At 38.0% G+C, this 14,102-nt stretch overlaps 1 protein-coding gene across 2 annotated transcripts in view; it reads left to right on the forward strand.

The window, feature by feature from the left end:
* The window catches only part of tgfb2 (transforming growth factor, beta 2), a 45,623-nt gene that overhangs the window by 20,773 nt on the left and 10,748 nt on the right, over positions 1-14,102 (forward strand). The window contains exons 2-3 of one of the 2 annotated variants that reach the window (XM_067509959.1): positions 6,326-6,424; positions 11,487-11,650. In XM_067509959.1, coding sequence (XP_067366060.1) covers positions 6,326-6,424; positions 11,487-11,650 — 263 coding nt within the window. The remainder of the gene's footprint in view (positions 1-6,325; positions 6,425-11,486; positions 11,651-14,102) is intronic. The other variant, XM_067509960.1, reaches the window with a different exon arrangement.

Below are 14,102 nucleotides of genomic sequence, written 5' to 3' on the forward strand. Positions count from 1 at the left end.
TGTGAACCCGCAACCTTCTAGCTTTGAGGCAGTAGCTCTAACACTGCATCTCATTACTCTAAAGTTTATTTAGCACAGCTCAATCAGCAAAAGCCTGTTATATATAAAGACTGAAACCCTGTGTTTTCTATCTCTTTTTCTCTATAAATTATTATTTGTAAACTTCGAATAAACATACTTTTATTTTGCTCTCTCTCTTTAAGTCTACAGAAGTATACTTAAAAGTAGGTCAGAGAGTTTTTCCTCAAGTCAGTCCCAGCATTTTAGCTCAGCAGGCCAATATTTTGTCTGTGTTTCCATTCTGAAATGGTAAAAGTGATTCTGAGGTAGTAAACAGTTGCATCCGGTAATAAATCAGTTTGTCCTGCCTACTGCGATGTGTTTATGTTGTGTTAACTCTACATTTTTGCACAACTCTCCATGCTAACTGAAATGTTTAAAATACTGCTGAAAACATTTAACATATAAATATTATATCACCATATGTGTGTGAGGAGAACGAGATGATAATGATGTCTCAGTGCCAGGACTCACTACCAGTTCTGAAGAGACACGTGGAGTTCTCCATGCCAGTACAGCTGCAAAAGTAGTCACAGCTGAATTCCTAAAAGCTTGGGATCACAGCATAATTATTTCACAGCAAATGTTTTCATTTATGAATTCCCACACTTTGAATCTGTTATTGTTCAGTTCATGGACAGAGCTGAATAATATGGCTGCCACCTGTTCAGGTCATGACAGAAAAGTGAGGATTTGGAAATAAAACTAGAAATGGTCCTAAGAAATCCTAATAAACTGATTCCAAATGAAACAGTTTTAGCTGTGATTGTTTCTTCCTCTCGTCCAGCTCAGATGTGGGCCCATTGCAGGTGTGTTGGTCAGCCCCTACCAATATTATAATGGCCCTTTCATGTTGCAACATGTGATTATGACAGTGTGAATAGTAGCCCTGTAAGGTTGGAGCTAACTGCAGCTGAAATGTTACATCATGGAATCCAACCTAATGTGAACAAAACAGAGTTTGGTAAGCTGAACCTAATGAGACATCCATTCTCAGGGGCTGCTGAGGTCAGAAGACTGGGGAGGTAGGAGGTGTCTACACACAACATCTGTCACAGCAGCTTTCATTACACCATGACCCCATGCTTTTCAATTCTTTTCTTCAGATAAATGCATATCTAAACATAAGTGCAGCTACGCACAGAAACTGACACACAGACAAACCATAAAAATACGCTTTTATCATTTTTATGCATGTATAACAAAACGGACATGTTGGCTGAAATATAGGCTGTAAAGACAGCTGCACTGACTAAAATATCTAAAATCAATCCGTTGTGTGAAACGTGTGACACACAGTCAGCTCACCTGAAACATTTATAATGTGGATGTAGAATCAAGCTATGCTATATCTGCTCTGATACTGCTCTGATATCAGGTCCAGATGGACGGAAATGTGCTTTTGTCTAGGATGCTTTGGGACAGGGACGGATCCCTTTTCACTAGTTGCTTTATTAGTTTGTCAGAAGAATTGGACTGTCCAGGGTGGACCCCCCCTTCCCCCCCCTGAGGGGTAGTAGTGGTGAAACCCTATATAACTTTAGGTAAAGGCTATCGTATGAGAATAGGAAGTTAATCTAAATAATTGGAGTCAGTGGACCTAAAATTTCCAACAGTACGCTGCATGTAGCCTATATTTTTTGTATTAAACAGTCCATAAAGGCAGGTCTGGGTGTGATCAAATCTGACAGGATGGGTTAAATTTTAGAAACCTTTTAATCCTTCAACTTTTTTTGATGGTCAGTTTGTTAACAACCTGGGCTCAAACTGCTCTGTTATTACAAAAGTCTCATGACATACAGTGTTGTGTTGTGTCACACACTGATGACCACTACCAAACTACCACTGCTCGCCTGACCCAATGATAGCAACATCCAGTGTTCATACAGAAAAATTTGCCCACAGACACTTTAACATGTAGCTGTGAAGATCTGGGAGTCGATCCACTGACCCTGTGTTTTTGGTCGCTGCCATTCCCTGAGAGAAATACCTGGATATTTGCAAAACCTTTTATAGCTGTTCTCAAACTAACTTGCTGCTGATCCAGTAGTGGAAAGTGGCTTTTTGCTGTTTTTTATACCATTTTATATGGAAAAGAGGTAGTAATTGCAGATTCGCCAGAGGTCTGGCACTATGAGTGTTACTAACTGTCATTGTGCTGCAGAAGAGCTCCACAAAGCCAGTGGTTTCGGCTGACAAACCCACCCATAAAATTGTTTGCAGGCTAATGGACAAGAATTCAGCCACGCACAGAACTCTCAGACCCCTCGCGTCAGGAAGGAAACCTGTATTTGATGAACTCTCACACAGGTTTCCTATGAACTCTGGGGTGTTTCACTCAGGAAGCTGTTGTGCTTTTTATTATTTGTAATAGATTGGTCACTAGTAGATGGGCCCCACTTTCTTTCTGACTTACTTTTACGTGGACTAATGTGTAAGTATTATGTCAAAGAGTCATAAATACACAAATATTTTGGAACCTGAAACCTTACTGATAGTTTAGTCCAGTGGAAGTCCATAAGAAGAAGTAAGCTGTATAGTGTTTAGTAAAAGAGAGAACACTGATGATGAAAGCCGACAACATGATGGAGCTTCCACATGTAGATTTGTACTCTGACAGTGTCATTAGGCCAAAACCAACAACTTAGTAATTTCTGTCTTGTGTGCTTATCTCTGTCTGTTGGCTGAAGACACTGAAGTGTTAAAGATAACAAACAACATGTCAGGTCTAATATTTTTCAGGCGTGCTGCATTAGTTTGATTATTGCATTACCACACAAAACATCAGTCTTTACCACAGAAGTAATGTATTTTGAGTGAAAGTTGTGTGTTGTTCATATACACTCCACGGCTACTGAAAAAAAAACCTCATAGTTAATTTTATATATATATATATATATGCACTGCTGCCAGTGCATCAGCATGTTTCTACCATAAGATATGTTATTTGGGCCATACTGCAGCTTTAACTAATGCATCTGATTAACTTTTCTCATATCACATGCATAAGCCTTATTATATACATGTTCAGATTTTTTTTAAATCTGTGTGATCTGTTGGAATACTACACTGCTTGGCCAAAAAAAGTCTCCACCTGGATCCAACTAAGCAAATAAGTACAGTAAGAGACTTCCACTGGATAATTATTGCAGCAATTAATATGTCTCAGCTGGCAACACGTTATTCAGGCCTAACTGATGCAATGAGTACCTGACTACCTAAATGTACTGAGTGACCAGGTTTTTCCATCAATAGATTTCTTCTTCACTTGTGGCACAGCCATATTTAAAGATTAGAATGCCAAGCTAAAATTGTGAAGAAGTGATTCAGAGAGCATGAAACATCATTTTCACATATGGATTGGACACTTTAACACCATTGAAAATCTTTGGGATGGGCTGGAGAAGACTTTAAACAATTGGCAAATAATATATACACACAAGAAAAATTAAACGCTAGATGCTCTGGGTTATTTCATAGTTGTGTACTATATTTCAGTAGTACAATTAGTATAGTATGTGTTGTTCCTAACTCTGTCCCTGTAAGTTTTAGTGTAGAAATATAGATGATTATGCAATACTTACAATAACTAATTTTTCAACTTTATTTACTACTAACGCACTGAATGAAGAGTAACAGGCCAAAAAAGTCTCATTTAGTTGTAGCCATTATATATTTGTCTATTTTTACCCTGTAACTTTAGAGGCAGTGATAAGTTAAGCTTTCTTTCTTCATGATCTGGGATGCAGTAATTTAATGTCAAATTTGCTGCTGTGAATAACATACAGTAAATGTGAAAAACTAGGCTTGTTTAGGCCTATTGTTCAAGTAGGTTTAGGAACCTTAGCATGTTACATTAATGGTAAAAAGAAACCTGATGGGATGTCACAGTCTTTCTATAGATTTGTGCAATTAAACATAATCAGTTTAGACAGTTGTTAGGAATAGTTTATAACTTAAATTACGTTTAAGTTATTTTCTATTAGTGTTTCTCAAGAAGCAAAAACACACCAAAAAAAGCAACTGCAGTTAGAAAACATAAATTCATGCACACAGAGGTGGCAGAAACACAAACTCGATAAGAGTAATTGTTTGCTTAAAGAAACTGGCCTTGATATTTGGATTCCATAAATGTAAGAGTCAAAAAACAACAACACAAATTTAAGTAATGATTCAAACTAAGTACAAAGATCAGTGTTTCTAAAGAGATTTGTTTTGGAACAAAACCTGGTAGTCATCCAAGTCTTGATTGGTGGAATCAAACCCATCTAAACTGCTCAATAAATCACACCCTATGTAGAAATTCAATTAAATTCAATTTAATTTATATAGCACCAATTCACAACAATTTTCAAAGCACTTTACATAATGAAGTTAGGGCTATAAAGATGTATAGAGAAAACCCGAAAAATCCCCCATGAGCAAGCTCTAGGCAACAGTGGAGAGGAAAAATTCCCTTTAATGGAAGAAACCTACAGCAGAACCAGGCTCAGGGTGGGTGAGCTTCTGCCTTGACTGGTTGGGGTGAGTGGACATTGAAGAGAGAAAAGAAAAGAGCAACAAAGGGCAACAAAACATTGGCCAGGTTAGTAGGCCCTGTAACTGTGCATTGGAAAACACACAGCTCCAAAGCCGAGGACAACTGCAGAAAGAGACACAGAGAGAGGGAGACAGAGAGGAGACAGACAACTATGGGAGAAAGAAGACACAAACTGAAATGCAAAAATGAATTCATAAATATTGAGCCTGCATCAAAAGAAGGAATGCAGTGGCCTGTAGTGGAAACTGAAGGATGAAAAGATCACAGGCCAAAACATCACAGTTTTGATCATAGCTACAGTATCACCTCACTTCTTACTGATTTAAACACAAGCTAAATAATTGCATGTGTCTCAAAAAAACTCCACATTGCTAATTACTGTAAAAACATGAGAGCACATGGCTAATTTCCAATCAGGCTATGTAACTCCAACTAATTACACCAAGGGTGGAAGGCTTTGGTTCATATCACAGTTGTGGCAGTCGGTTTTTGTTGGTTTGTTTCAGTATGGTTTTAATTAAGCAGGAGGGAGGGCATTGCCAATTTCAACATGCTATTCATCTGTTTTCTTAAAATTCAGAACTTCACAAATATAAACTTCTTCATTGTCAAACATTTGTCAAATTTTTATTTAAAGAACAGCTTTTGCAATTAATGATCAGAAAAAAACATCCACAGAAGGTAGTTTCTGTTTTCTCCCCAGTGCTGTATGCACCTGTACATGTGTTAGAGACAGATGATCGTCACTGATTTCCCTGCAGATCTCACTTCACCTAACCAGTCTACTTTCCGTGAGGATTTAGCTGTATTTACTGCTTTGCTTTAATTTTGGCTAGATGACAATTACACTTTGTAGACCAGCAAATGAAAATGTTATTAAAATTAAGACAGATTAGCAGAGGTTGAGACACAGGGACAAATCACTACAAGAGTAAGCAGAGACTTTATCCATGCACATATATTGTCATACAGTTCAGTTTCTTAGCTTCTTTCATCATTAAACAGCTTCTTGGGTGGGCTGTAAGTGTGTGCTGTCAATGGATCTTGAGTCTCAACTTCTGATTTAAGTTTTGATCCATAAAAACAGCTCCACTCACCATGAAACTAATGTTCATCTGAACATCTTACCCTGTCACCAAATATGCATATTTCTCAAAGTACTGAAGTAGGCAATTCATGTAGTTACTTTGCTTTTTTACAATCTGGCTTACTTGAAAATACAGTGAAGCTGCTAGGCTCTACTGTGAGCTGAGAAACAGGCAACAGATGAATGCAATCCAGCTCCAAAATAGTAAAAGTACCTTCAGAGTGTAATGGGAAAGAAAATAGTGGTCATCAAGAAAGCAGACATCAGTAAAACTGAGCTTTATGTGAATGTCCATCAGGACTAGTGGATGTGTGTGTGTGCTTGTGTGCGTCTTTCATCAACAACATGTGTCAGCATGAACCTCTGCTCAATGCGTCCAGTGTAAAGCACAGCAGGCTCATTCATGAGGCTCTGCAGCAGTTTTTTGTAAACAGGAGCTGGAGTGACTTACTCTGCTGACAAATGGGAATGAGAAACAGCATCATTAGTCTCTGCTGCCGCACTTGTGTATGTATTTCCAGTATGATGTAGTCTAGATAACTTGGTAATTAGATCGTATTCGCATGCTAACACACTAAACTAAGTTGATGAGCATGGTTATAAATATTCTATCCATTATCTTAATCGCTTCTTGTTAGGGGTTATAGGGGGGCTGCAGTCGATCGCAGCTGTCTCTGGGCGAACAGCACCGTACACTCTGGACAGGCCGCCAGTTTGGATCGGCTGTCACTCCAGTGGTTAGTATTGTAGCTGTGGTAATGTGCATGCATGAATTGGGGGGGATGTGGAATGAAACCCTTAAATGAAAGGAGTGGTGGGTTTGTTGAGCTGCTGACACAAGAGGACAGAAATTTACACTAGAGGGTTGAACTGTGGTTTTAACATCCAGTAACATCTGTGAGAGAGTTTCTGTAATGTCCTAATAGGGTGTTACAGTTTTAAAGTTATCATTCATTTATCATTCATTCCTAAATTAAGGGGAGGCTTTAGCTCAGTTGGTAAAGGCAGTCATCCACAGACCACAGGATGAGTGGTTCGATCCCCGGCCCTGGCTATATGTCAAAGTGTCCCTGGGCAAGACACTGAACCCCTAACAGCCATTCCCTTCCCCACCTGCAGTGTTGGTCCAAGCCCAGTAGAAATTGGGGAGGGTTGCGTCAGGAAGGGCTAAAATCTGTGCTGAATGATCCGCTGTGGTGACCCTGAACTCACGGGATAAGCTGAAAGGACAATACATAAATAAAAAATCATACTTAAATTAAGATGTAAAATCTTGAATCACAAAAGTTTCAACAAAAATCTATCGAGACTACGGTGACATTTAGAGTCATTTTTGTGAAGAGTTGTAGAACTTTGACTGTGATGTAACAGAATAGAGAGCAGTTTACAATAGGAAATATGAGTCACAGTGCTCCTTGATACATACACTGAAAATGTATATTCATATGTATATGATGAACCATGACTAAGAGACCAGGAACAGGAACGATTAGGATAATAATAAAAAAATAATGACACTGAAAATGGGACTCGTGGACTGAGGAGAAGTGACTGCAGGAGTCTTAGGAGTGACCAGTGTTGGCTACTGTTACTTACTACTATCAGAAAGTAAGTAGCAAGTAAGTCAGGTCAACTTGTGTCTGTTTTTTCTTGCACTTTTTTTTTTTTTTGTCCTTTCGACTTATCCCGTGAGTTCAGAGTCGCCACAGCAGATCATTGTCCGCATGTTGATTTGGCACAGTTTTTACGCCGAATGCTGTTTCTGACACAACCCTCCCCAATTTCTACCGGGCTTGGTTTTTCTTGCACTATTGAATATAAATCCAAACTAACTATGTTTTACGGTGCTCTACCACAGGCCGAGAGAGGTAAAGATCGGAGTTGGGGTAGAGGCGGATTTAAAGAGGGGAAGGTAGCAGATATTCTGAGCAAAAACTTTTCCTATGTCGACTTCTTGCAATGTAATTACATCAAAGTCTGGAAATAGCGTACATATTGATGCTGTGTTCATGTTTATGTCATCTAAACTGTGACTGGGGGCAGTGTGAGAAGAAAACCCTGCGTGCACTTCAGTAGCTGCAGCAGTTCTCAGGCTGACACAGTCCTGGTCTCAGTTGGTCATCATAAATTTGTAAAGTACATGGTCAGGAATGAAGTCCTTTAAATTCTTAAATAAAAAGTGTACAGAACTTTGTGTGTCCTTACAGAGACTGTGGTAATGTCTCATCTTTTCACCCGCTGCACACAGCTCCTTTTGCAGGCGGAAAAGTTAATCTGTCTCTACACCTTTTCCAGTTAGCAGCTCTGGAACCGATGGCTGATGTGGTGCAGAAATATTAACTTTTGAAAGCTTTAAGCAGGGCTCACCCTTCTGACCAATCAGAGAAAAGCTACAATTTCTGCTTGCTGGAAATGCTAAAGAGAACTTATTTATCTATTGTAATTGGATGACTATGACTACCTGAAAGGCGTTCAGATGTGGTAGAATGGGAGGAGCGATGAAAGATGTGTTAGAGCAGGTAGAGGGAGACCTGCTGGGTTGTCCCTAGAAGTCCATAGATTTTGCGAGATTTGTGCAGAAAGGATGTGTTAATGCCTAGAAAACAACATGTAATACATGTAGATAGGACATTCAAGAGTCGCTGCAAGGGAATGATGCTTTTTTTTTTTTTGGTCTAAACTTTGACAAGTTTGCTGTTTTGCAACACAGCACAGCAGCAGCAGCAGCAGCAGCAGCAGCAGCAGCAGCAGCAGTGGAGGTATTTCACAGGTGTCTGTGAGAATCCTGAAAGTTGGGTGTGAAAAAACACAAGCTGAATCACACAGTGGACGCTTAGTTACTAGTCACTTAGTTATTTTACCATCATGTGTTTCTGCTGCGTAGTCACTTACACAGATGCTCCAAACCTATTCAGGATGTACATTTTTCTCTTCCAAGAAATTGAAAAAAATTCTCACTGGCCTGTTCAGAGCTCACAAAAAAGTGAAAGACACATAGTACAAACAGCTACAGTACAGTATGCAGCAGTAATTACACAAATACCCAAATTCTTTCAGAGCAGGAAAAAGTACAGTTAAAGATTGGGAGAAATAATGACACTGAAAATGTGAATCGTGGACTGAGGAGCATATTTTTCATGAAATGGTAAAATGTCTCATTTTCAACATCTGATATGTTGTTGTGATTAAAATATGGGTTGATGAAATTTGCATATCATTGCATTGTATTTTTATTTACGTTTTACACATCTTTCCAACTTTTTTGGAATTGGGGTTGTACAATGAATTTTATTTATTACATCGTTTATGAGCTACAGCCTTAGTCTTCATGTGTTTCCACATCAAAAAATGTAAATCTTATTTTTACTTTACCTCTTTCAGCTACATTCTAAAAAAGCAAAAGAATAAAGAAATTCTATATAATAATTATGAAAATCCAAAATGAAAACAATGGTTTGTACTACAAGACTACGGTGACATTTAGAGTCATTTTTGTGAAGAGTTGTAGAACTTTGACTGTGATGTAACAGAATAGAGAGCAGTAGAGAGCAGTTTACAATAGGAAATATGAGTCACAGTGCTCCTTGATACATACACTGAAAATGTATATTCATATGCATATGATGGACCAGGACTAAGAGACCAGGAACACTGAAAATGTGAATCGTGGACTGAGGAGAATATTTTCCATGAAATGGTAAAATGTCTCATTTTCAACATCTGATCTGAAAACAATGGTTTGTACTACAAACTGAGGTGGTATGTGGTGCAATTACAACATGACACAGAGAAATGCATGTTGCATGTTGCAATGCAAGAATGGACAGAATCACAGGAGCAGAGGTGAATGGGAATAAGCAGCTCACAGAGTCAGTTTGGGGCTCTCTAGAAGCAGAGGCTGAGGAGGAAGGTAGAAGAATGAATTGGCCTTAAGTTGATGTAAAGTCCCACTTGAGAGAGAGAAGGTTTGTGTGTGTGTGTGAGAGAGTGTGTTTTTATGTCTTAATGAAACAACATGTCTCTTCCACAACTCCTGCAGTCTGTAAGAGATTTGTTTCCTCCTAACTGTCAAGTATTTCCGTTTTTCTGTAATCTGAAAAATTAACAAAAGAATACACTAATATAGTTATATTTAACTATTTAAAATAAAAAGACTTGTGTTCTGTGTGCGTGTGTGTGTGTGTGTGCATTTGCTTCTGTGAGATGGTCCCACTTTATGTGTATGGCTGGTTGTTTTGGTTGAATATTCTCTCTAACCCAACTGCAGTGACTTGCTAATCCCAGGCTTCTGCCCTACGTTAAAGCCATCAGTGCAAACCCCCAGGCCTCCTAATTCACCGTGCTGTGGGATGCTGTCAAACACTCCACTGCACACATGGTTTCCAGTATTACGTTGTACGTGTGTGTATGTTCCCTTGTCAGTGCTGCACATGCCCCCCCACTCCTGTGTAAGCATCTGTCAAACACATCTACACACATGCTTTTAAGTAGAAATGGGCAGGACTGTGCTCTTACTACTGTGCAGGCTGCTGTCATGCTGCAGGAGTAGATGCTGTCAAAGCTTAGATGATGACTGATATATTGAAACTTTAAATAGTTTTTTTTACACATCAGGATCTGTTTATTAGCCACAGTGAGCACTAATGCTGTGAACAGCTGTGGAATATCTTGTCCAGAGCTGTCCGACAACAAAGCCCAGATAGTGATGCCATCAGGGTTATCTTGGCTTGCGGTCACATTTTTATCACAAAGCTTGACAAACTGGAGGTGTGGAGTTTAAATCAAATGGGCCTTTACAATGCACTGAAATGTTGCATTATAGGAATTGTAAGTCCAGAGTTATTAGATTGGATCTACATATATAAAGCCTAACTGTACAGAGTCGCATCTGTTGCAGTGGTTGACCATTCATTTTATTTTTGTTGTTTTGGGGTCTAACTCCTTGCTTGAATTGTTTTGCGTTGTTTACCTTTGCCTACAAAAATTAAATTATACTCAAATAAACTGTGCTTTATGCACTGATGGGCAAAGGTTACATATGTAAAAAAAAAAACAAAGCCCTGCCTCACTTTAAGGCTATACAAGTGAACTGATTATTTTGGCTGCCACACCATAACTCTGCTTTGATAGGTAAAAGCTCTGCATCTCATTCTTCTTTGGAAATTCTGGGAACAACAAATAGGTCTACAATTTGAGTTTAAAGCAGTCTATTGGGATGAAACAATACTCTATGGTAGGTACTTTAGATACAATGAAGCTTGACCATTAAGAGCTTTGCATGTAAGAAGGAGGGTTCACCTATTTTGTCCATGATCGGGTGCCACACCAAGGATTCTCTTGGTGGCTGGGTGAGGCCAGACCTAATGGTGTGGGATTTGATCCCATGGCCTTCTGCATCCAAACCCGTTGCTCTACCCATTGAGCCACCAGGCCCCTTCATTGAGCACATATACGTGTTACAGTAAAGTTTGTGCACTGCATGTAACAATGGCCAGCCAAAGGCAGTGCTTGGGGAGTTACCACATAGTGTCTTAAGGGCTCAGAGGAGTGTCTCAGAGGCTCACTATGGCCTCTGTAGAGCAATAAATGATGTCAAGTTAGTACATTTTAACCAATAATTTACAACAAAGCCTATAGCAAATAACGCTAGATAAATCATTGCATTATTGACTTTTATTACATCTTTAGATACAGTATTCACAGTTTTTACATAATGACTTTCTACAAACATTCTGCCCTTATGATAAAAACTGTCATTCACACACCTCTTAATTAGCCATTTGCTCTGTTGTTTTGTAGATGTCATCTCTCCTACACACTTCAACCCGTACTTCAGGCGGCTGACTTTTGACGTGTCCCCAATGGAGAAGAATGCATCCAACCTGGTGAAAGCTGAGCTCAGGATCTTCCGTCTTCAAAACCCTGGAGCCCAAGTATCTGAGCAACGCATAGAGCTCTACCAGGTACACATGCCTTCTTGTGACATTCGAATCTGCCTCTAAAGATTATTTAGGAGTTATTTTAGGGACTCATATAGGCTAGGAAGGACTCTAAAGAATGAACAATAACCTTTACACGTTGTAAATTGTATGTATTTTTATCTTGTTGCAACAAACTCTTCACTTGTTTGTCAAAGATGATATTCTAAAGACAAACATTTAACCTGAATATAACACTAAGTAATTTCACAGAAAGTATTTATCTGAGGCAAACCTTAGATAAAACTGTAATCTTTGTGGAAGACCCAACGGGGTCCTAATAAACCTCTGCAGACCACGCTTGGTGGAAATATTAAAACATTTCCTAAAATGGGGGTTTAGGCTCAATATATGCCATTGTTTTCTAACTATGTGCCTGAATTGATTGACGTGTGAGGACTAACAGAACACACACTGAAGGGTTTGCCTGTCTTTTTTTGGAACTGAAACCAGACAGTTCTTTCAGTTTTTCTGAAATTGTTTTAGCCTTTTCTGTGACCTTCTCTTTATTTCCTACTTCCCTTAATTTTTGTTTGAATATTTGCTGTGATTTTTGTAGTAATCCTCTAACCTACAGATCTGTTTTATCCAATAGAAGTAGAATAGGAATATAGTAATATCCAAAAAAATGTTCCATGATTGATTAAGATTTTTGTGTGTTTGTTTAGGATTTCATTAAAAGACAAAAGAGACCTTTTATCCCCTGACCAAATGGAGATCACATCCTCTATATATATATTCACCACTATTTTTTTTGTTTGAAGAAAGGATTATATCAACATTTAGACCAACTCATATTCAACAAAATGTGCAGTTGCTTGGAGAAGCTTTGAAGCTCATGCTCCAACCTTTTAAATTGAAACAACATGTTGTTCTTTAGGACTTTTTCAGTCAATTCTTTAATGCACAAGGTCTTAGGAACAGAATCATCCACTGGGTGGCTCTGGTCTAAATACCAATTTAAAGCTTCTAATGCCTAGTTGCACACTAACATTTCAACTTACTTAAAAGTGTTAAAAGTTGCTTTACCAATGCTGCTTTATGTTCTCATTAAAATCATGTAAATCATTGTGCTATTTGAAATTTTACAGTTGATTTCAGTAAAATTACTGAACTTTATACACCAATTATTTTATTCTCTATTCTCTCTGTAGGAGTATTTCACATCTTTATTCAGTATTTTTCATTCGTCAGTAAAAATTAGACCATATGAAAAATTATTGTTCACATACAGATAAAAGCATTTTAAGGAAGGTTTTCTTTTTTGTAATAAACAAATCTTTAAAGTTACAGATGTTTTATGTATATTAATAAATCAACTTTTATTTTAAGTATTAAGCCAATAATTATAAATTACATTAATTTCATATTTTTGTACAGAAACATTACTGTTTTATGTAAACAATATTTCTAATGTTTCTCTTTCTTAGAAGATTCTAATTTATGTTATTTTACAATAATTATCTTTAATTTAATACTTAGGTTATTAAATAAAAGTTTATGTCGATACAATCAAGTTAAGTAAATTTGTCATATTTTACCATAACAATATATATTTTTTATTATATTTAAAATTTATGATTTTATATCTGTGTACTTTTACATCCTAGTTGTTAATTTTTCATAAATTTTAAACATGAATCTAATTGAAATGTGGTAAGGATCCATACGCAATATTTGCTCCGCACCTGTTTTGTAGTTGTGGTGGCTGTTGAAGGTTCTAGTTGATTGATTGATCCATCTCCACTGCTGCTTCATGGTGAAATACATGCTATTGGCTGTCTCACCATGTTGATTTGAGCATGATTGGTTATTCTTGCTGTCATCTAGGAAACTGGCCAATGACAGCTTTGCATATCTCTTAGTCAAGTTTGGAATAATGTCTGTTAAAGTAGGTTCGCTGCACGGGGCATGGAAGCTCGAGCTCGGTTGATCCACTAGTTACATGTATTGTTTTACATCTGCCTGCCAAATGATTATTTGGAGCAAATCGGAGTTTCGGTCTGTCAATGAAGAACAAAAATCTGGAATGTGGTCAGAGAAAGTTAAGTGAAGCCATTGGTTACTGAGAAAAGAGGACAAGAGCCCTTTGAAAATTGGAAACGCTACCCTGAAGAGTAATGGCCATTAAGAGTTTTACCATCAGATAACGCATATGGCATCTGCAGAAAGTAAATAAATCTGTGTGTGTCTTTATGTGGTGCTTCATTATGTTATAAAGTGAGATGCTAACCACAGTTAGCGTACTAGCACGATGCTAATATAATATGCATTGCATTCACCAAAGAAAAAGAAATTAAAGACCATATGTCGTAATTACAAACATTTAGCCAGTGATGGTGTACTGAGCTCTGAGTGCTTGTAAAATGTGGGTGACCTTCACTTTGTATTGGACCCTAACATCTCCTATGAAGACACACATGCAGCACGGAGACTG

Source organism: Channa argus, chromosome 7 (assembly GCF_033026475.1).
Source record: "Channa argus isolate prfri chromosome 7, Channa argus male v1.0, whole genome shotgun sequence".
NCBI classification, from domain to species: domain Eukaryota; kingdom Metazoa; phylum Chordata; class Actinopteri; order Anabantiformes; family Channidae; genus Channa; species Channa argus.